General features: G+C 41.2%; 1 protein-coding gene across 2 annotated transcripts in view; it reads right to left on the reverse strand.

The window, feature by feature from the left end:
- pard6gb (par-6 family cell polarity regulator gamma b) overlaps window positions 1-24,689 on the reverse strand; it is a 32,497-nt gene extending 7,808 nt beyond the window's left edge. Inside the window, exons 1-2 of one of the 2 annotated variants that reach the window (XM_028597881.1) lie at window positions 24,627-24,689; window positions 18,118-18,340 (exon numbers count right to left, since the gene is read on the reverse strand). In XM_028597881.1, the coding sequence (XP_028453682.1) occupies window positions 18,118-18,241 (124 nt within the window). In that variant the 5' untranslated portion in view covers window positions 18,242-18,340; window positions 24,627-24,689. Of the gene's footprint in view, window positions 1-18,117; window positions 18,341-23,846; window positions 24,204-24,626 lie in introns of those variants that run through there. The other variant, XM_028597880.1, reaches the window with a different exon arrangement.
- Between the last annotated feature and the right edge of the window lie 285 nt (window positions 24,690-24,974).

The raw sequence follows: 24,974 nt of genomic DNA on the forward strand, positions 1-24,974 counted from the left end.
ATTGCAATTGTCAGCTTTGATTGGCTGAGTCACTGCCAAAGCAGCTGCAAGAAAATTAAACAAAAAAATATGAATAGTTTGTGTAGTTACCATTCAAGAACTATATTGTTTATAATAAGATTAACTTTATCAGTGGAAAGCCTTGTTATTATGTGCATGTGAGACTTGGGGTAATGGCGACAACATCAACACACCGCTGACAGCTTTAGCGGTGGCGCCTCAGGCGTTTGACCCCCTGGTAATGATATTTTGACTCAGTGATATGACCCAGACACTAGAAGCCCAGCTGAGGAACTTACAAACACACAATCCTCTGTTAGACTGCTTTACAAAAGCAACACCACACCATGCAAACAAGACTGCATTGCAGCTGGATATGTAGATACAGTATATGAAGCATGTATGAAAATGCTACATGCTAGACTTGAGCACAGATCTAATAAACTTAAAAAGGACTAATTCGACATTTTGGGAAAATGTGGTAGGCAAATTGATACTTTACAGGCTTTTGTACGGATTAAACAAACGAGATATAGCGAGTTAAGTTTTGAGCTTTAGGCTGGTAGGCACATTTTTGTACCTATGGACAGAGCCAAGCTAGCTGTTTATCCCTGTTAATAGTCTGTGTGCTAAGCTAACTGCCTGCTGGCTGTAGCTTAATATTTACTGTGCAGACATGAGAGTGATCGCAATCTTGTCATCCAAGTCTCGGCATAAAAGGGACTTAGTGCATTTCCCAAAATGTCTAACAATTCATATTGTCACACACACGATATATCAATTAGTTCACTTTTGTATGCTAACACCAAAGTCCATGACCTATGGCATGTTGCTCTGTCTACAGCATATCCAGCTACAGTCCATCTATGCAAGTGACATTCCTGCACCCCAACAACCCCCCAGCCCCCATCATGTTTTTTTCGGCCAAGCATGACAAAGTGCTTAGTGACGGGAGAGACCATAATCACTGAAGAGGGGGAGAGACGAGGCACACACAGATAATGGTAAATAGTGCTAGACCCTGCTGCCTTTTGCATTAGGTCACTGGATGCTGTGGCAGTGGGCTTCATTTCTGCACACACACACACACACACACACACACACACGCACACACGCACGCACACACAGCTGAAAGCTCCTCACTTTAAAAACCACCAGGATATGGCAAAAAGTAGAATGGGATTAAACAGCACATGACAGAGCACAGCCAAAAGGAGACAGCCCAGTACAATACAGTATGCGTATGTGTCCACTGAAACATTCCTCCCCCCCCCTTAGCCACATTTGCATTTTTTGTCCTGTTTGCATTAGAAAAGACATGATTTAATGAAATGCAGAGTGCTTTTCTATTGCCTTCTCCTCATAGCGTGGGCTCAGAAATAGCTGGTTTTCATGACTCTCCAGTGGTTTCATACAACACATCCAAATACAACAAAATGAGCTGGATTCCTCTCCCATGTAAATAAGCTGCAACAAATACTAAAACAGGCATTTTGCCTATACCTTTTGGGTTGCCAGGTCAAGTTTTCACCTTTGTCAATGTAAAGTACATGTGGACCCCCTTCCAATGGGGCGTACACATATAAATGTGAGGAATGAACCAAAACAATCCGTATTCTTGGATGTCTCCCGTCTTCCCAAATTGGAGACGGCCGGGAAGTCTATCTGTGTGTTTAGGGGCTGACCACTGCCAAGACGTTCAGCTAACACTAACATGGAAAAAGAATCCAGACAGAATAAAGAAGAACTTTTTTTTTTTGAAACATGCAAACATATTTCACATTCTTGCAGGGGTGGTTGAGGCAGGGCCGGGTGGAAATTTGGAGAAGCTTATTAAAACGTGCGTGGTTTTAATAGACAGCTGCACTGAAGGCTTGGGTAGAAACTTACTGGTTTCTGTGATCTTATGCATGCTGTGTTATGCTAGGTGCATAGAAGAGATTACGTACAGGCCGTGGTGGAACGTAACCAAGTACATTTACTCAAGTACAACACTTTTATACAGTTTTGAGGTACTTGTGCTTTACTTGAATATTTCTTTATATACTATATCCATACTTCTATTTCACGACAATGGCTACCATAAAAAAGTAAAAGTTAACATACAAAAAATATCAGTTTATAAAATATGATGCATTGGTATTTATTAATGATATGTCATGATAACTTATAAAGAGACTTTGAAGACCCACAATCATCTGTGAGTGTATACTTGTATTGCTTCATGCGGGAAAAAAAAAAAAAAAAAAAAAAAAAAAAAAAAGAGACCCTGGGATTAGAAAAAACTAACACAAATCAGGTAAGAGTCCGGTGAAAACAGTCTGAAAGAAAAAACGGTAAAACAGGAGTTTTCCTCCTGATAAAACAAGACAGAGCTCTAAAACTGTTGCATGCATATGTGCTGGGTAGCACTTTGCACGCACTGCCTCCATTCCTTCACTCTCTGCACTCATTTGATTAGCAGTTACCGCTGCACACAGGGGCCGCGCTGCACATCTGGGACACGTTAAATGGAGCTGCCTTGTCTGCTCCGTTCTGGCTCGGCCTGTATGGTTGGGTGGGTTGGGGAGGGTGTCACAGGTTTGAGATTCGCAGCAGGTATCACCCACCCCCATCACACCCACCCAAACGTTGGGCCAAATCACAAAGGGAACAGAGGTTAAGACCGAGAGAAACATATTTTAAGAGAAGGGAGTGGGAGAGTGCGTACTTAAGGAGATTAACCTGCGTTTGTGTGTGTGTGGGGTGGGGGGGGAGGGAGGAACATCAAAGAAGGAGGAAGAGGAGAGCGATGGAGTAGACAAGTCTTGCATTCCACTAACCTTTCAAAAGGGGCAATCACTCCATCAAGTGTTCCCCCTTCAGAGAAAAAGTGCTGTTGGGGGGGTTCACTAACCTTCCTGCCTCCTGCTCTCTCTCCTCAATATAACCAACTACTGCTTCTGGTTTTAATCCAGCTGACTCTTTGCTGATCATATGCATGTTTCCAACCAAGCAAACACATGCTGTTGATTTAAGCTCCACTAGTCTCCATCTGGCCCACAGGTACATGGGCTGTGGCTTTGCTGCTTACTTTGCTTACCTTACTAGCCCATGTGAAGATATAAATACATGTCAGCTCAGTCTATCCTTTCTTAAGTAAAAAGTCCAAGAATTCCAAAGCTAATGGAAATCTTGGACTTTTTACTAAAGAAAGGACAGACTGAGCTCTAAGCAGTGGACAGATTTTTCATTTCAAATAGAACAATTAAAACTCAAGTATAAACATTAAAACACACCCCTGCAACCATATGACACATAATATATTTTACAGGCATTTTAGCAATAAAAGGATCAGGGAAATAGATCCTGGCAGTGCTCCGGTGACACAAGTCACAGCAGCAGACTTGGACTTGTGTCGCTGCCACCTGTCTGGCCTTCTGTTTGTGTGAGAGTCCATATGAGTAATTAAGTGTGTGTGTGTGTGTGTGTGTGTGTGTGTGTGAGAGAGAGAGAGCAGGACAGACTCAAGGATAACACAGGCAACAGAATGACTTTAAAATACCACACAAAGTACGATTTCCTGATATCCAATCTTTCTTTTCTATATTCATCTTCTCTTAAATACAGCCCACAATTCAATTCCTTTCCCAAACTCACAATCCAAAACACAAGCTTAGTAGCCTCTTTGGCCATCAAATAACGCGTGACCCCAGACCGAAAAGATTTGCACTCCATTGGATTTGCTTCACATTGCTTAATGAAGAGAACTATGTTTACGAGTCCAGTGTGAATACTATTCATGTGGGCTCACCTCAGGAGTGGGAAAATGGGAATATGGTTCATTTGCTATAGCTCGTTGTCCAGCTTTGTAGTTGTGTTGAAATTATCTTATGTTATTTAAACAGCTTTAGTGAATTGACATAAAAAGTGGCCACAGCAATAGCTGGAAAATGCACTTGTTGCTGTGGAGGAGTATGTTCATTTAAACATTTACTATATTGTACAAACCAACCAAATTGAACTAAACCACTGAGGCTTGCAATAACATATCTTGGGTCGCGCATTTAGCAAACATGAGAAGGTTCAATATTTAGAAGCCAAAAATGTAGAAATACATCTAATTTATAAATTATCTAAATAATGTAGTTATATTACAATGTTATGTTAGTAACAAACAAAAGGAGTTATAGGTTCACTTTTTGGGCTTTCTGGTTTGCGTGTCCATTTTGTGTCCCTCGGCCATCTTACCATATTACTGTCTAGAGGTCTTTACGGCTCCGAAATGTAGTAAAATGAGACCCAACCCGACTTGGTATAATTTTGACCTGGGTCGGATCTAAGCTCCTCAAAACCACAAGTGAACTCAGGAAGACCTCTACTACTGTCCTAGTAACCCCACCTTCATTCTCCGCCACCTTTTGGCACTGATCTGAGTTGAAGTCACTTTCTAATCTTTTATCAGATGCAGGTGACAAACAACAAGCAGACTAAGGAGGATTATGGTCTGTCTGACTCTCAAACACACATAGTGCAGACAGACCAAGAAATGCCGGAGGACATTCAAGCAGGCAGGTAAGGAAATGAAACAACCAAGCAAATAAACACACATGCAGACTTAAATATTGAAACAAATTCCTTCTGTAAACAGGTGGAAAGAGTGACATCCCATCATACTGCATTGCAGCCAATTTTTATTTGTAGTAAACTGCCGGCTTACGGGAAAATAGACTGAGAAAGGTTGAGACTGTCGGTTTCACAGAAGACACATTGCTGTGAAGGACTTACATCAACCGACACAGGAAAAGTGATCCCCTGTTATGAAAATGCCTCTGGAGACATTCATCTCATTCACACTGTGGGCAAGAAAAATAATCCATCACGCTGCAACTCGATTTATAAGCAGCCAGAGAAAATGTTGTCTCCAAAGCTGAACAAGATCATTTTGAATCCCTATCGAAGCAGACAAATACACAGTCACACACACACACACACACACACCTCGTCCACTGAGAAGCTCCAGCAGTCAAGTGTGCACCAAATCAGTATGATAGTATTGGCTGAAATAGGCTTCTTATCTACTTTAGTTGTTGATCCCGTTGGATATCACCATTGTTAATCATTTGAAGGGGATTCAGCATGAGACTTCCACCGGTATGTGGTGAACTCCGCCATTAACGTGAGCACCCTTATTGGCCTCTATTCAGTCATGAACATAGGTCAATGAAAAGCCCCTTCCTGGCCTCCAGGTGAGGGGCCCCCTGTTCCCTGGGTGTGATTGGGTAAATCCTTCTGCAAGCTTGAACAGGCCTCAGTTCCACCCTCCCATGCACCTGAAACACCAACAACCTCTCTTACACAAAAACAGCATTAAAGAACCCTTCCTGTGTGTGGTGACACATATCCTTGGTTCTTCCTGCTCCATGTTTTGCTCCACTGACTCCATTTGTCGTTTACTCCATCTAGTCTCTGCAGCCAAATCACTACTCTCTCTTTTACAAACACCATGTCAAAACTGTCTGTGGGAGTATTTCCACATGAGCTGTCAGTGTCCATTGTTTCAGTGAGTCTCTGGGACACAATTCATATCAGGACAAAAGTCAGGGCTCATTCCTCCCCTCCTCCATTCTTTTCCTTCCTCTCTCATCCTGAACTGCTGAGTTGGCCTGATTCAACTACTAACTTGTGGCCCACATGTCTCTAGTAGGGGGAGGGTAGGTGGTAGAGGGATCAGCATCTTCTCACGGTGTGTTGGCCCATTGCTGCCAGGCATCTGTGAGTCAGTTCAGGAGCTCATAAGATGGCAAATGTTATAGAAGAGCCAGGCTTTAGGTTAAATCTTAGTTTGTGAAAGTTTATTGCAGTAGGATGTTTTCATGCTGAGTGCACCAATGATGCATTCATCCAAAATGGGCTCAAAGAAAAACAGTAAATCAGCCCACCTTTATGTGGCTATGACAAAAAGGTATGCAACAGAGGGGGGTCATTGTTCAGTTTTCTTCCTCCATGTTAAATAATCATAATTGGTATTTTAGATTGTCTATGAACATGTTATACACTGTATATCTAAAAACTATTTTGCACAATTTCCTTCAGTACTCACTTGGTGAGTGGACCGTGAATCAGAGATGTATTCATCAAAAGTATGAGACAAAAATGTGGCTGCGAAAAAGTGACTGAACGGATCACTTAGAGACCGGCCATAAGTAAAGCAAAACAACACAACCAAATATCCAATGACCAACTGATAACTGCAGAAACTCTTCCAAGAGTAATCAACTGCACAATGCACAAACCAAAGATAAGACGCATGCTTTAGATCCTCTTAGTGCTTTGCTTTGATATTGAATGAGGTTTGCAATGGCTACTGTTAGCTCTGGTGATTTGTGATAGCCAATCATAGATATTGCTGGCTCCATTCTAGCCAATCAAATCATTCCTTCTATGTTATGGCTAAACAATTGCTGGACTGGTGAGGGGGCACGACAGCTTGTCTCATTGTTTTAGCCTCATGACCTATATATGGCTATACTCAGTCTCTTAGCCAGATATAATTGTTCCTTTAATTCCTCGAGGCCCCCGACACACACACACAGACACACCAAATGTGCCATAATGTACAAGCTCAAACTCTAAAATACAGCCCAATATCTTTCCTTTAGAAAACAACAATAAAATGGCTTCTTGTTGCGTCAGTGTGGCTTGGCCACAATGGGATACCAGAGGAGTAAACAAACCTAAAGAAACCGCCAACTCCCTCTCAGCAGACCGGATCAGACTATTTCTAAAAAAAACACAATGCAACATGAATGAAATTTAACACATAAACATGCCTTTTTTTGCACTGAAGGCATGATTGTCTGTTCAGTGTGAACGTGCAGCATTTGTATGTGATCATGTTAGTGAAACACACACACACACACACACACACACACACACACACACACACACACACACACACACACACACACACACACACACACACACACACACACACACACACACACACACACACACACACACACACACACACACACACACACACACACACACACACCTTTTGATTTGAGTCAGATCTCAGACAGACACACTGGTGTCCACGCAGGCCAAATGACACAAGTTCATACAGTGCACTTGTACACAGCCCATACTGCCATGTTTGCACAGGCTTTCATGTTGAGTGGATCTAGTTTTGGATGTTTTTGCTTCAGGGACTGAACTTCTGACCAGGGTCATCAAATGGGGAAAATAAATCCCATCACATGCTACGAGTATGAGCACATCTGATTGGCTAAAAGGGACGCAGGGTGTGTGTGTTTGAAACGTACAGGACTTCTAGCATATCATGGACACGAGCAGAAATATGCACAACAAACAAGACTAATTTCAAAGCAAGTGGCAAGTAGAGATCCTTGCTGTAATTACAAAGTAAGTAGGGCTGATATTTACTTGTTTACTATCTAAACCATAGACAAGCTACCAACAGTTGGCATGAGCCAGAACTTGTAGCCAAGACACCGTTAACTTACTGTAAGCTGGGTGGCTCTGAAGCCAACCTTGCCAGTGGTGAGTGCGTTTGCTGTGGGTGAGCTGTCTAGAAGCAAAGGCAGTCCCTCCTTTGTAATTACGGACTCCAAAAATAACCCTTTGCAGAGGCAATGCTAGGTTGACGTTGTGCTAGCTACCTTGCACTTGCACGGCTCAGCTTGCTTAGGCCAAAGAGCTATATGTTGTAGATGTAGTTCTTTTGATAAGATTAGGAGGATTCAAATTAACGTTTTCGAATGATCCTTAAAGCGTTACTTCCATTGAAAACTCAGTGAAATAGGTCCAAACTGTATTCCAGGAACCAAAAAAAATATTGGATATGGTGAGAAATGTGTTAAAGATTACAGAAAAACAAATATGATATGTGCGTCAGTGACAATCACACTTTTTTGAAGCCAACATCCCTGCTTTGATAATGCGAGATAAACTAGGATTTCCTCAAAGGACGCAAATCCTGCTCAAGCTTGCACTTGTGTTCATTACATTTGTATGTGAGTTTTCCAGTGCTACACACAGAGCATGCCTGGCCTTGTCCTCCAGCAGAGCTGTAATTAAGGAGGAACTGCAGTGAGCAGTCTCACAGCAAGCCCTGCAACAAAACCAGCAACTCCTCCCTGCAAAACCCACTAACATCCACCCAGCATCCATATCCCCTGCTCTCTCTAACCCCAAATTGTCCCACTCTTCCCTCACTTCGCTCATGGCTTGGTTCTAAACTTGGCCTGGGAATTTTCCACTGCACACTTTTATTCGACCAGTCGCAGTATTGTCTCGGTCCTGTTTAAGGGGAAATCCATCCTTACATTTATATATTGTTTACCTGTGATGTTTAATGCATTACAGGAGACACTTTCTGATTAAATGTGTTTGTTGAACCCTCAACCTGTCATGCAAAGTTAATGATCCGGTTATCCTGCATTTCCCAGAATTATGTTCAACCACTCTAATATGACCAGACATATTTCTGTGAACATTAAACTCTATTAGGATGATTCTATGATGATTAAAATGCTTTTATCTGCTTCTTCTACAATTGGTTTGTCAATGCAAAATGTTGATTTTAAAAGATAATGTATCTAGAGGGATGGACAGCAAAAAGTACTGTTGAATTTGATGTTAGATGGGCAAAACATTGTCATTTATCATTTATCTGTGAAAATAATTAAAATGTACCACCATAAGAAAAAAGTTCAAGAATTGTTGGAGGTATTTGAATGTTTTAAAGTAATAGTGCGAGAAGTTTGATACCACTCTTATGCCTGTGTGCTAAATATGAAGCTAAGGACAAGGGTGGTGAGCTTAGCTAAGCATGAAGACTTAAAACGTGGGGAAACAGCTAGCCTTGCTCTGTCTGCACGTAACACAATCCACCAGCACCTCTAAAGCTCACTAATTAACACATTTGTTTAATACGTACAAAAAACAAACCAAGCTAGGTCTTTCCCACTTTCAAATTCTTGCTAAGCTAGGCTAATGAGCTGCTGGCTGTAGCCTTATACTAATATAAGACGAGCATGCGTGGTTTCAATCTTCTTACTCTAACTGCTGGCCAGAAACTAAATAATGTATTTTCCCCACTTCTTAGTTTTTTTAAGTATACCGTCCTAGAATTAAATGGTATAAACTACAGTTAACTTGTGCTGTAAAAACCCATAGAACACCTTTTAACAAAGTAAAATCCTATTGTATAGAAAAACAGATGTGTTATAATAACTGGTTTATTCTAGAGAGTTAAGAAAGGGGAAATCCCCAAACCCTGTCCCTTATGCTTATGACAACATACAAACAACAACATCAAAAACAAAAGGACAAAAACTCACACACAGTTGGAAATTCCGTCACACATGTCACAGGATCTCATTCCACTTTTAAGCCATACACCAAGGGAAAAAAATAAGGCACGGAAGTACTTCCAAGCTTTTTTTCCTCTCTTTGAAGGTTCATGCCGCTGAGGAGTGGTCTGGTGGTGGAGGAGGTTTAGGAAGTTGTTTGTTTGTCCCTGAAGGACTGGCTATATTCATTACATACAGCATTCAATTTCCAAAAGCCTGCATCTCGCTTATTTAGATGCAGAATCAGGTCAATTTCAACTGAGCCAGTGAGTTTCTGAGAATCAGGAGTCATAACAGAAAGTCTGCCGAGGTGTGATAGCATTCCTGAATTGAGAGCAGCTGTGTGTATAGTTAATTTTTTACCAATATGAAGAGCTGCAAATCGACCACATCCTTCAGCAAATTTGCACGTCAAACATTTAAGCGGTTTTGTTAGAAGGATGAATTTTCTGCATGCTCAACTATTTCTTCCGACAATTCGTGACCATGCGAAACCAAAATGGAACATTTTTGACTCTGGGTTGGTCAACATATCAAAATAAATCCATTAAATGCTCAAAACGTGACAAACCGATGATAGTAGGAGTGCCCCGACACAGACACTCCTGTCCCACAATGTCTGGAAACTTGTGGGGGAGCAAGGACGCAGTTCAAAGTGGGGTCGTAAACCAAAATGAAAGCAGGAACTTAGGAAACACAAACACCAATACCAATATAGTTCTGCCAAACACAACAGCCCTTACAAGTTTAATTAAAACACAGGACCTTCCCTCCCATGCCTCAACAACAGAGAGAAGGGTTGAACATGTGTTTCAGCTGGGATTTGTGATGCATATGAAAATGTGCAGTCCAAAAGCAACCAATCATGTGTGCATAACTCAACAAACAAGCACAAATTAGATGCAACGGGACAGAGTGTGTGTGCATGCTCGTATCTGGCTGTATGTTTAGTATTGGTGTGGATTTGTGTTTGTCCCTTATTGTGCCAGCTGACGTGAGTTAAAGCATCATCCATGCTGGTCTGCAGTGGATTCGCAGTCAAAGGCACAAAGAGAGGCAGCTCCCCATCGGACATGGCTGGTGCTTCTCTGTCCTGCTCCTGGCAGGCACCAGGCATCTCCATCACACTTTAACTGTGGCTGGCATTGTCTGAAGACATGCAGAGAGAATGCCACACACAGGTTTTATTGAGAAGCCCACACACACTACCTAAAAGGTTTTACGGCACTGAAACTTTCCCCAGTAGAGACAAGGATTTATTTGGTATGGCGCAGAGAGGCACTGCAAGCGGTAAAGATTTCCGATACCGACGAGCCCTTGAACACTTCACTTGCCCGAGAGGAGTTATTTTCAAGGCGGTGCGTTGTCCTATGCTGCTGCCCTCTGAATGTGACCTAGATGGGTCATCAAAGTATCAGTGTAAAGTTTACACAAAGCTCTAATAAAAAGGCTTTTTGTCCCATATCATACATGAAATGGGTTTGTGCCACCTCTGTCTGCACGGGCTTCTCCTCTTCTCCAAAAAAAAAAAAAAAAAAAAAAAAAAAAACTGATTTCTGTTGGCTTAGATTGCAATGAGAGGATAACAGCCAGACCGCAGGATGGAGGTGGACTCAACCTGCCCAGTCCTCTCTCCTTCCTTCCTACTCCCTGCCTGTCTCTCTTTCTTACTGTCAGGCTGACTCCCCACTGTCTGCCGTGGTTTTCTCCCCCTTCGCCCTTGACAATTGAGTCATGCCTGAGCTGGATTGTGAAAAAGCATCGGTCTAAGAAGCTACCTAAAACAGCATTTTTGAATGTGGAACAAAAAGATCAGCTGGATGAGTTGCGTGGTTTTGTTGGCGTCCTATCTGACAGGAATTGCACACTTTCACCATTCTGGCAAAGATAATGCATAGCAGGGTGGAGATAGAAGAAAACAAAAGCACAAGAGAGGAAAAACAGAGAGATGAGCTATAACTGACAGCTGCAGTCTTCTTTTCCTTCAAGGAGCAATAGGCAGTGCATAGGGCCTGTTGTTTCATAGCGATCACATTCGCTCAGCCAGCTCCTTTCATTGCATAGCCTGAGGCCGCTTTCTGGTACCAAACACAAAGACTAAAGGTAGTGGCAGCTCCAGCATAACCCTACCCTACTCAAACTCATGCTTAATGACTCTGATGTTCTGTTAAGGGAGTCACAAAAGCAAACTGAGGCAATGCAATAAGGCCATTACATGACCAAAATAGATCTGCTGGAATAAGGAAAAGGATGCTTTTTGTCTAGTATTTGATTGTGTAGCCGGCATGCAAGTTTTTGATTCCCTGGACATCATACAAAATGCAAATGAGCATAGAGGACAAAATAGAAAAAGCTGCACATTGGCATGAGTAAATCCTGAATCATCTATACTAATCAAGAGATCTATTCTCATCCAGTGTCCGAGAACTAAGTCAGCTGTGGGAGGTCTGACTGGGATAAAGAGACAATGCTAATTACTGAGGTGGCTCCATCATTTGTCAAAGGAAAAATGTTGTGGGGGCAAAGATTTAACCTATACGCACTGGCATGTTGACATCACACACAGACACACACAGACACACAGACACACACACGGCCAGATGTGCTGACAAAGTCATGCAGTCAGCCACTACAACAGCACACAGAGGAACACAACAGAGACTGTGGCTCTAAAATGTATAATAACTGTTCTCTGTATAACTGTATAACATCCCACCTTTACATTTTCTTTATTCTGTCTTATTATCTCTTTGATCAAATATGAACCACAGACAAAATTGAGGAAAATTTGAAAAGTAGGTTAAGTGTGGCTGATGGTTGATTAAAGCTCCTGCTCATAGCCAGTGAGACGCCATAGTTAGAAAGGTCAGGTCTAGTTGCCCATCATCCATATCTACTAACATCTGTATATACACCTGATAACCCAAAATCTCAAAACCAGTTTTCTGGAATGAAAGAAAGTAACGATATTAAATGTTCTGTATGTTTTTTTCTTACGAGAAATAAAAAGTCAAGTCAAACTTTTTCCAATGAACAGAGACAACTTCTCAGGATGATGACTAATACACTGAAACATAATGAACTTAGTCGCTCAAGCAATTTCAACATGCTGAATTACATTTTCCTCTTGTACTCCCTTTATAGTTTTGAGTGTAAATGACACCTTTCTATTCACAGCCTGACAAACACACAAAAAGCAAGAGAGCCAAGTGTGGAGAGTCAGCAAAGTGCAGATAGTCATGGTCAGCCGTAGAAATACAATAATGCTAGCATTTATTTGATCTCCAACCAACGGTTCGGTCCAAGTTGTGTTGAGTAACAGCAGTGGTCTGGATGTCAGCTTTAACTGGCATAGCTGCGGTTTTATTCTGGAGTTTGTATTTGTGCTGTGGAGCCACATCTCTCTTTAGTTTGGCTGATGTTGATATCTGGCCTTGTAGTTTTCACAGGTGTGGAGAGCAGTCGGGTTGCTGGAGCTGCAAACCCTGGTGCATGCTAGATATGAAGCCGCGCAGACTCGACCTTGGCCTATCTTGTCTGCTCTATTTATTTAAACTCTAAGTTCTTAGCCAAACAGGGGTCCTTTCTCTTTGTTGAAAGTTTAGTCTGTGTGCAGGCCACTGGCACTGTCTACAAAAACAACTCCATTTCCCCACCCCCAAAATTGAGCTTTCAAAAACAGGCCTGCGTTTTGCTTGGATCAAGATAATTATTTTGTCGACCATTAGTGTAATTACAGGTAAAATTCAAATTGACTTTAATACACATTATTTAAACCCCACTTGTCCTCCACTGTGCATCATAAAAGACTATCATCAAGATTACTACATTACTGTAGCGTGGGAAATTAGTAGCTATGCACAAACGCCTGCTTGATTGTGTCAGACCTTTCCAGCTCCAAAAGCTTTTTAGCACATTACCAAGCTTCAGTCACAGGTCATACTTAACTCCACAAATAGATTTGTGGGAATAGATATTCTGCCTACTCAGTAGCATTTTCAGTAGTAACAGGGATCATTTACTTACTTATGTCTTTAATCTTATAACTGTAAAAGACACTGAAAATGTATGAGCTCAGTGGCCGAGTTATCTCGGTCTAAAATAACTGTGCAGCCAGTGTTCCTTCACTCTTATCTGTATCCTTATTTGCATCATTTTGCACAAGAGGCAACATATGAATGAACAGTTAGTACTTTCATTAGTTTCCCTAGATAAAACGTACCATAAACCTTTGACAAAATGTCAAACTACCTAGCTGAGTAAATTCCACGTGGCACAGTTGGACCAATCAACTGCATAAAAAAAAGGAACAGGAAACTTAGAGCTAAGTCAATAAAGGGTACTGGAATTAGAATATTGAATGTTTTTCCTCTGTAGGAACATGTAGAAACTCACTTTCAAACGCAGAACTGTGCATGTGACCCCAATTTAACATCAATCGGCAGTTGACTACAGATCACTGAACAACTACAATGACACACCCACACATTCGACTGGACAAGAAGTCCACCTCCACATACAGAGCTGATGCACTCACTCCTCTTTGCACACATCTTTTGATACGTCCCATTTCTTCCCATCACTTGCTCGCCCCTCCCCCCTGATTTTGCGTCCCAGTAGAAAACTTCCCTCTGTGAAGCGACTACCCTCCCACACCCTGTCTAAATTTAACCACAGCATAAACGTCACAATCTAATTTTTTTCACATTGTTGGCTCCACACATCAACTTTTGTAAAACAGTAGAGGTTGCAGAAGTACTGTAACATTAAACTGGATACTATCTGTATTTTACTATTACTGGGAGTACTGGGACAAATCCAAGTCCAAGGATAAGTTCTCTCTCCATCTACTTTTGTGTGCGTTAATCATGACATTACAGATAGACTTGTGATTTAAGCTATTATGTACAAGTGACTAGTTACCGCTAACGTTACACCTAGCAGCAGGTAACGTTGATGTTAGCCTACCGTTAGCTACTAGCTGTATTAAACACTTAAAATGCTGACAGCTAAACTGTGTAAAAGTGTGTCTGTATTTCACTGTAGAGGATTCCAACAGTTGCTAAAGCTATGAGCTAAAAGACACAGCACCTGGTCCCTGCTGTTGTCGGAAAAACAACAGAGACGTGAATAGTTTCCTTAAAACTGGTAAACCTCTTGTTGCATTCAAAGTAATGGAAAAATACCCTATTCTCATCCGTTTTTGTCGTTTAACAGCAATTTACTGGTGAAAGAAGTAATTATTGTTAAAAGTTACTGTTATTACATTATTAATAAATAATTTAAATTCCCCCCTTTTTTGGGCTGAGCCGAAAATGTAGCCGATCCATTACTCAAAACTGTGATCCGATCCAAACCGTGAGTTTTGTGCACCCCTACTTGCTACGTGGCTGCAAAAATTTTATTTAGAGGATCATCTCTTTGGAGGATATCACTCTTTGACATATTAAAACCATACTAAAAAACAAAGAAATTACTGCTCCATTTGTAAGGAGTGATGGCGAGACAAGGAGCAACATCGATTTCTTAAAAATAATAGCGAGTTACTCCAAAATGTCCAGAGGCCTTGTTGTCACGGCTTCAATCTTTAAGTTTTATTTTAAACTATAACCAAAAACTTGAAACCTTGCCTTTGACTCTACCCCTATGTTTTAAATATCAGTGGACTCCCTGGTTTAAAATACAAAACAACATAGGTGTTATCCTTCAACTTCCCCTTGCTCTGACTTATGACGAGCACTGTTCAATCATCTGCAGATAAAAAGGCTCTTGTGTATTATTGCTCTTGTGTATAAACAAACCACAAAGTGTAAGCCGCTGTTCTGTAGGTTAAGTCATCATTAAACAAGCTGCCATCCGTTTAAAAAAAAAAAAAAGCTGACTCATCCGTTTAAAAAAAAAAAAAAAAACCCGTCCAGACATGCTCGGTTTTAAATAAATCTCCGTCCACATGAAAACGCAAAAACACGCTGTCAAGCCATTGCAAAGAATCATCAACAAAACAGTTAGCGGCGCACAATATGACGTCAAACACAGCGGATAACGGCGCACACTCTAACGTTGCAAGGCAAAAAACCTGGTTATACTGTCCACACGTCAACACTGTAACCGGCGTTCCTGAAAATGCTCACCCTGGCCGGAGTTTTCAAAAATGTTCGGTTACAGTGCCCTGAAACTGTGTTTTCGTGTGGACGGAAGGCCGAACCGCGTAAAAAATGTCACGGTTATAAAAAATACCCGTGTAGAGACCCACACGTGCACGCACACACACACACACACACACACACACACACACACACACACACACACACACACACACACACACACACACACACACACACACACACACACACACACACACACACACACACACACACACACACGTTGGGGGGAAGGGGAGGGTCTAACTTATTTAGAAAATAAATACAAAGATCTAATAAGGTATTTGACATTAGTTTTCGGTCCATTTTTTCCCCCTCTTCACAGTTCTCTTATTCAAACTTCCTAGTTTTAAATTTTATTTTCCCTCTTTCCTCTCCCATCTCTCATTGGGTTTCATATGCAACTCTTATAAAAGCCCTTATTGTACAATGTATCCATGAACGTTTTTTTAACATTCTGTTCTATGCGGCAGCTTGTATAAAATATAAAAATGCATGTTTTACACATTGTAACAAATGTACTGCAAGATGACCTTTCAAGAAAATATACAAAGACATATACATTTTGTGGGCTGAGCTGTCAGGGGAGCATGCCAATTAAATGCAATTTTCTCTTTTTGCACTCATATGCACGTGAAAGACCAGTCCAGTTTAAGTTACTACACAAAAGGTCCCTTCTGTGACTGAGGGGTGAGTCACAGTGTCTTGATACGTGTGTAAAGTCTTTTCTTTCATCTGGGGTGGTCTGCTGACCGAGACGGAGATGATCCACGGTGACACCACTAATGACCTGTACTAACCAGGCTGGTACTGACTGATTCAGTCATTATCACACACATCCTCTCGTGTATGTATCACACTGGGGCAGGACAGCTCTTCCGAAACATGAGGTAAAACACAAACCTCTTTGTCTGGCGACTAACAATACACTGCAGTGAGACTTAAGATGCTCAGACTGCTGCAGCATCAACAAGGCACATTCCCCTAAACCACATCACCATGTCAGCATTGTGTTTACACCACAACACTACATAGGCCCTTTCAACAAGGGTCAGTCCCTCTGGTGCTTTATGGCATTTTTGAATTAGGTAATCCAGAGAGTGTCAGAAAGGGAAACTGGGACAGAAAAGGGATGGTACAAAGGTAAAGATTGCTTGGTACACAATCCATATCAGAACAGGGACACCCCTGCTCAATGTTTAGGATGGATATGGGTGACATCTCAAAGCAAAAAGTGCAGGATCTCTATTTCACACCGCAAATGCCATATATTAGTAGTAATAGCTGTGGCTACTTTTTGAGACCCTTGTGTACTCATAATCACAAGACCACCTCTGCTAAATGTCTTGGGGAAACCCTGCATGTTACCTAAAATAAGTGTAGATGACAGAGTGTAAAGGCATGCTGTCTTTGCACTGAAAGATGCAATAATAATAAAAAAAGAAACTTGCCCTATCATAAAAACCTTAAAATCCCAACTTTCATTTGACATATTTGGCTAATGTCTTATCAGCCAGTGTACAATGAGTTTATTCAGCTGCAGCCATATGAGCTCTGTAGACAGTGAAGCACACAATGGAAGAGTCTGGTGGGGCCTCTTGAAGGGCCAAACCCTATTTCTTGCTGGAAGATAATTCACAGCGCGGTGGATAGCTTTTGTATTTGAACCACTGGACGACAATTAAAACAATACCATGGAGTGTTCATTTTCATTAAACAACCAAGCAAAAACATTCCAGGACGGATTGAGGGTATGAATAGATGGGAATGGTGATAAGAGTAATTTGTATGCTCATTGGCAGGCAGTCAAGGCCCACTTCAGATTTGGGATCAATGAAAGAGAGATGGAGAGGTAGAGAGAGACTAGGACTGGTTCCCATTCAGGGTACCGTGGACACACACACACACACACACACACCTCAGTAATGCGTCTCTCTTTTCATGCAGATCTTTTGTCTCTCAGTAATGTCTGGTATGCCGGGATACAGGCTTTGCTCAATGACCTGATTTCTATGGGGGCTGTCAAGGCACCGGCCTGTGTGTGTGTGTGTGTGTGTGTGTGTGTGTGTGTGTGTGTGTGTGTGTGTGTGTGTGTGTGTGTGTGTGTGTGTGTGTGTTCATCTGCCTGTGAGCCCTTCCTTTGGATAAGACACAAGACTTAGCCAGGCAGACAGACACAGACAGAGACAGATCCAGCCAATAAGAGGGCAGGAAACACAAAAACACACATACAGATACACACAGAAAGCCTTGCATGAAGTAAACAAAAAGGCCTCGGGTTCCCATAGCGGGAAGAGAGGCATAATTGGATGAGGAAATATTCTGTGGGGTATCTTGATTGGACTCAGCCCAATAATTGCAGCCCAAGATGCAGTTATTGCAATAGATGATTGTTTTATAGGCTTACCAGTTGCAGGATATTTGAAACTAATATCCATCCGATGTTTATGTAAACTTACAACCAGTTTTAAAGAGACAATGTTTAGGATTCAGATGTTGGAGAAAAAGACAGAGCAGCTTGATTCATGTTCTGTAATTAATACAAGAAAGAGCCAAAAGGAAGCCACACCATCTTAATGACTTTTCAGACAACCTACCTTGTCTCTGTATGAAGATCCTGAGCAGTGGATGTGCCGTTGACACCGCCTTGCAGAAGTTGTCATCATTGTTGATTGGCAGCAGATCACCATGGATGTCAGCATAGCCAATCATCACCTCCATATTGGCGATGCGGTGAATGTGCAGAATGAGCTTGTAAAACTCCTCAAACTTGCCGGGCTTGACCCGGTCCACCGAGAACCGGCGAAATTCTGCCCCATACTGAAGAGAAGGGAAGATCAAAAATGAGAGGATATTAACAATGACAATCACCAAGACAACCAAACAGGAAGAGGACACCGGGATGTCTGACCTCAAGCTGCACTTATCTAAACCATCTGACTGGCACAGATAAAACTAACAGGGGGTGGAAGTCCGCTGAGCTCTGTCACAGTTGTAGTCATGACCTTATGTACAATGTGGCACAGGGAAGCCGTTTCTAAGCACAATACAAACTGAATTATCTGCAATCCTTAGCAAAACTTGTTTTTAACACAGCCAAAGTATCACTTTAAATATTTTTTATACGTTTACATAATATGCTCACTCAACCATAGGAAGTTTGACGTTTACAGAAAATACAGCCAGAAGTATTGATAGCATAGCAAATCACCATTATTCAGCAGCATGTACCTAAATAAATGAATTCAAAAGGGTCTCTGTATATGAAAGACATTTAAATCAGTGTTTTATAGCTGAGGTGGGCCACATCGGCTAAAACACCTCCACCATGATCGTAAAAAATTTACATGTTTTTATGAAATGAAACATTAACCTTAGGAAGGGAAAAGTGCAGGGGCACTTGTCACACAGCAAGTGCCATATATTTACAGTTTAACATTTTGGAAAGCATGTTTATTTGCTTTTTTGCAGAGAGTTAGAGGAGGAGACAGATACCACTTGCATGTCTGTAATGTAATTGTGTAGCGACAGCCAGCAGCTAGTTAGCTTTTAGCACAAAGAATGAAAACCGGGGTAAACAGCTAGCCTGGCTCTTTTCGAACGCAACAAAATCCGCCTACTAACACTCTGAAGCTCACTGACTAACACAATATAATATCTGTTTGTTTAATGCATACAAAACCCAATCCAAGCTAGCTATTTTCCCCTGTTTCCAACTCCAATCTATATGCTAAGCTATGCGGCTGTTGGCTGTAGCCTTATATAAAAGTGGTATAAATATTCTCATAACACAAAGTGAAAAAGCGCATTTCCTAAAACAAAAAAGTGCTAATTATTTCATGCGCTTTGGAGTTTTTTTTTTGGTACCATTGATAGAGCCAGGCTAACTGTTTCCAGTCTGTGTGCCAACTGTCAGCTAGCTGTAGCTTCATATTTGGATTACAGACATGAGAGTGCTATCAATCTTCTCATCTATTTCCAATAAAAGTGAATATGCACATTTCTCAAAATGTGTACTACTCCCTTACTAAATGTGTTTAGGCCGTCATCCACAAACTAAACTGATCACAAGACGAGACGATCATGATATGGGTGACAATTGGCTAAACACCTCAACTAAAAAGAAAATCCTGATGGAAACCCTGCAGCTTTGTGTGACACTGCATGCCAAGATCACATCATTACAAAAACAAATGTCAGTTGCACATCACATGCAACTTTGACCGAGAAAACAACAGGAAAAGGGAAGAGGGTTGCTGCACAATAGAACAATACAGGTGGATGAGTAAGCTGTCTCAGTATACTGTATATAAATGACACTGGCTGGCCTGGCACCCCCGCCTCCCACCCACCCCTTACGCACAACAAGAGCACAGACTTGAACAATTGTGCTAGTACAGCTTTCCCGGCTAGGTCAACGAACCACCAATGAGAGAGCAGCTGAGGGTCACTGTAGGGTCATCATGTGACTCATAGACAAGAATGGACTTGAGGAGCAGAGATACAACAGAGGGAGAAAAGTTCCACAAACCACAACAACACACAATTACAGTAGCACTGATGTCTGAATCACAGTGGTAATTTGTAGACGAAGGTGTTGTTTGTAACTGTAATCATCAGCTCACAGCGGAGGAGAAGAGTGGAGATGATGATCATGGAGCAGGAGGAGGGGAGGGGGGGGGGGGTACTGCTGACAGAGAAGCAGAAGAGAGTAGTAGTACACTGACTGGGAGGAGAAGAAGAAGAGCGGGGGATACATTAACCAGCTCTGTAATTAGAAGATGACATGTGAATTTAAGAGGAGGCGTGTTAGGAGACTGGGGGGATGCCAGGCGGTTAAGTGGTTTGCTGCCAGATTCACTAAAGGCAACAAAGGCACACATGTACAGGAACCTCAATTTTGAACGTGTAACTTGGATTCGAGCTTATAAAACTCAACCTACATTAGAAGATGACACAAGACGTTGACAAACAGGTTTGTCTGTCTCTTCAGTAGGTGTACTTAACATTTAGGAAAGTGAAAGCTACATGTGACTGAACTGTAATTTATAGTGTAAGACTTCAACATGTCACACTTAACTTACCCAATAATATCTACACTTCTGCATACCAGTGAGCTCCGTCACTGCTCTGAATCTGAATGTTCTCTCGTCTGAACAATTTGTTTTCACAAGCAGAACTTGGCCCTCTGGTACCAACAAGTCTGAACACGGGACGATTAATCACACGGCGTCGACACGAAACACTAACCTAAGAATAAATCACTACAAATGTGACATCACCTGTCTTGCTCCTGGCCTATCAGGGCGAAGTGATGTCAACAGGTTGAAACACGTCTAGAGACACTAAACTCTGACACACTGGAGAAAATGGAATATAACCGACTTTCGTCAACACTGGCTTTGTGCTTACCTACTCAGTCAGAAACAACTTATCCCTGATAAGCTTATCATCGGAACAGTTTCCCTGAGAAAACCAAACACTAAGCAGTGAGAACCAGGCCTGAGAAATCACCTAAAGGTTCTTGGCATTAGAAGATAAATAAATAAATATGCAACAAGACAAAACATCTCTGGCTTTGGAAAACAATCGATTAATACAAAAACTCATTGTGGAATGGATCGGGCCTCAAACTGAAAATATGCGGATTGAATTTCTGAAATACTTGAAAAAGTATTTGAAAATCTGGATGATTCAAATTAAGAACAGAGGGAGTGGTGGTAAAAACCCACCCAACCCCCAACATCCCTACGCACGCTCTCCTCCGTCACTGATAAGAGCTTTAGGTGAGTGAAACCAGCTCCCGGCCAAGGCTCCACGACAGGCAGCCAGACACCTCCAGCGTTATCCCTGATAAGCTTATCATCGGAACAGTTTCCCCTGAGAAAACCAAACACTAAGCAGTGAGAACCAGGCACATCACTAGAGCTGCAAAGATTATTAAATTAATCGATTCAATTATTGCCTACTATTTTGATCATCAATTTAATCAGTTTTGATTTAATTAATTAATTAATTAATTAATTAACAAATGTTTGAAAAATTCTCTGATTCCAGCTGTGTAAAATATGAATATGTTCTAGTGTCTTCACTCCTCCGTGACAAACTTGAGTTGTGGACATAACAAGACAATCAAGGACGTCATCTCTGGCTTTGGAAAACAATGATCGACATTTTTAACCAGTGTCTGACATTTTATAGACCAAAACACTAATCGATTAATAGTAGATAAAACTAATAGAAAATAATTGACAGATTAATTGACAATGAGCAACATACACCACACTCAACTACACAGACAATCGCACCAATTTCACTCCTTGGCAATCTAGTGAATGTGAAAACTTCAACTGTTGTTTGGTAAAGTTTTCTTTGGCATTTTTCACAAATTTTGAGGTTATTTCTTTTAAAATTAAATGGTCATGTAAGGATGTAGGGAAGAGCTGTGAAATCAAACAACTAACTTAGCTCTTACATCTGAAGTCTCTCACTCATCCAGGTCATAGGAAATGCTAAGTCACATTTTCTGTAGATTTCTTTCTTGGTTTCTTTTCAAGAAATCTTTTTAAGAAGTCCTGTTCCCTGAAGCTAGCTTCAATGAAAATGTAACTAAATGTACAGTTTTAATCTGCTATCAACTGAGCGTCAAGTAAGATGAACTGCTGTTGGAATCTGAAAATGAAGTCCTATTTTCTAAACTATCCACGAATGACAGATTCATTTGAAACATTTCAAAAAGGCATTTCTGGTTACTGCTTGAAATGAACCCCTTTCAACAAATCACATGCTATAAAACTAGATGCAGGGGTTCTCGGGGAAATTCCTAATTGTTGCTTTTACACATTCAAAAAGTTAGTACCAAACAGTAGTGGAGAACCTGTTACAAGTACTCAAATGCTCAGAGCTGCCAGTCTGGTTTAGTCAGGTCAACTAACTAACAAAACCAGAGGAAGTAGAACAAAATGACGAGATAAGAGTGAGGAATTATATGCGACCCCGAAATGGGAAACTTGTGACGTTGTATGACAGTGAGTCAGCTGTGATGACGCTTTTAAACCTGCCCGTTCTGGCCATGCAGGTTCTTGCTTATCAGTTCCACCCACAAACAATCTCATAGTGACCATTCCTGTCTCTTAGGAACAAACACGAAAACCCCAAAAACAAGTGTCTCTGTATATATAAAAATATTAAAAACACAGCTCCTCGATGTTGGGAGCATCCTTCTTTATTCTCATCTACCATCAGTGTATCCTTTATCCCTCTCACAGGTCACTGCCCCCAAACACACCACATCACTGAAACTGGGCAGCCAAAACTAAAAAGTGAAAAGACTTCTGGGCTGAATGAGTCACGTCTTGTCCATCTCAATCTGGGAGGTCAACTGGGAGATCAGCAGCGCATCCTTCATATAAGGCCTACAGTATGTGCTGACACACTCATGTGTGCTGGCATGTGTAAACACATATGTATGAATATCACTCTAGATCGTCATCACTTTAATGGAATTTGAAGAACAATGTTGGTAACAAGAAGTCCTTGAGAGGCTGTGGTGGCAAAATTATAAATAGTTCACTGTTTGTTCACTTTGTGGTCAGGATTGGACACAGTGCCATGTGTTTATGTGGGATGAATTTCACTATGCCCTGTGTACCCAACTCTTTTAACTTTTTAAAACTGCAGACAAAGTCTTACTAAATAGATATCCAAGGTGTCTAATGCAGTTCTAATGTGTTTGATAGAGAACATTTTTTTAAATGAATGTATTGTGTGCTCACATTTTGTATAAACTGGTGGTCTCCATTACATACGCCTAAAATTGGTAGATAACTGTGGTCATTTACTTGCTGGTTAACTTAATTTATGCAGCTATTACACTCACAAACTACTCAAAACAATGAGTAGCCTAGGCTGAAACTATGTAGCACAAAACCCGCAGTGAAAGCGACTAATGTTGCAAAACATCCGATTTAACAGATAACACCTTCTCATTGTAACACATAGCCTACTTAAAGCGTGATTGTTAAGAAACAATGTCAAAAACCGTTTTTCCCATCAGCTTCGTGACAGAAGGGAAAGAGCCAAATCAGCACAATCTGCATGCTCGGAAGTAAGAAGACAATAATCAGTGCGAATTACAGAAACATCCAGCTCCTGTTTCATGAACTAGATAAGAGCGTTGTCACTGAAAGGAGAAGATGTGTTAGTTGTAGCCTACACGGCTTGTCCGACCAACTCCAGCTCCGTTTACGGGACGACCATGTGAACTCTAGATTTTCTCCCCAAATCCCCATTTGGAGCTTACAAATGACAAACCCTCAACGCTCACCTTGCTTTTCACTTCCACGGCGTTACAATCGGCATTCCGCAGAGGTTGCGACTTATTAAAGCTCCGATTCATTTTTTGTTGTTGCAGTTAAAAAAAAAAAAAAAAAAAAAAAAAAAAAAAAAAAAGTTCAGCCGCCGTTGCCCGCAGAAAGAGGGGCTCTGGTCCCGGGGTTTCTGCTGTTAAATCCTTCTGCTTCGGCTCTAGTAGAGAAGGTTGTTGTCTCCTTTATTTTATTTCACCTCCTGGAGTTTTCTTTTTAAGGCGCTCCGCCAAACACAAGAGATGACTTTATAGGAGAATAGGTGGTGAGCAACAAGCCGCGTTGATTTGGGAGTGCGAGTTAAGTTTTGAAATGACATCAGCCCTCCTAAAAAATGGGATCCCATGAGGCCTTCGCTTACTGCTCGTAATCCCCAGTTTCCTCACCCAGGACCTCGTAGTGGCCAAAACTAACATTAATAATCCATTCTACAGCTAGCCTATATTACGACGCGTATTAAAAATACAATGCACGATGAAGATTTAACATAAAATTATTGGTTATGTATATGAATGTGGCCTATTATATGGCTACAAATAATATATCTCAATAAAATAAAATATAATGTATTAATTGTCCAACTTCCTCTGCCCCGTCACACTTTGGCAGATATAGGCCTAGCCTACGGTAGCCTACCGTAGCCTATTAGAGAAGATAAATTAAGCAAATCATGGCAAATCAGCCATGTTTCATCAAGCATCTTTTAATGAATGTGTAGTACATTATTTAAAATGGCTTACATTTCCACGCTTATTAATGAATACTAACCAAGAGTTAAACTTATCTCCCGATCATATCCATACGTTTTTTGGGCCGTTTAGGCATCTTGACTAACAGATAGAACATTTCCGACAGCGCGTGAAGGCAACATTATGCACACTGGTCCTCCAGTGCGCCAGAGGACGCATTTCTTAACACAAAAGTTTTCAAAACCTCTTGTTAAAGGCACAGGTAGATTATAATGCAACATGCAATAATCCCCTCTAAATCTCATTTATATGTAATTTTAGTTTAGATATGCATTACAACCTAAACCTGTGCAGGAGCATCAAAGTCTGATGTTGTGTGGTTTCTGTATATGTGTGTGC

This window comes from Perca flavescens, chromosome 14 (genome assembly GCF_004354835.1).
Source record: "Perca flavescens isolate YP-PL-M2 chromosome 14, PFLA_1.0, whole genome shotgun sequence".
Lineage (NCBI taxonomy): Eukaryota > Metazoa > Chordata > Actinopteri > Perciformes > Percidae > Perca > Perca flavescens.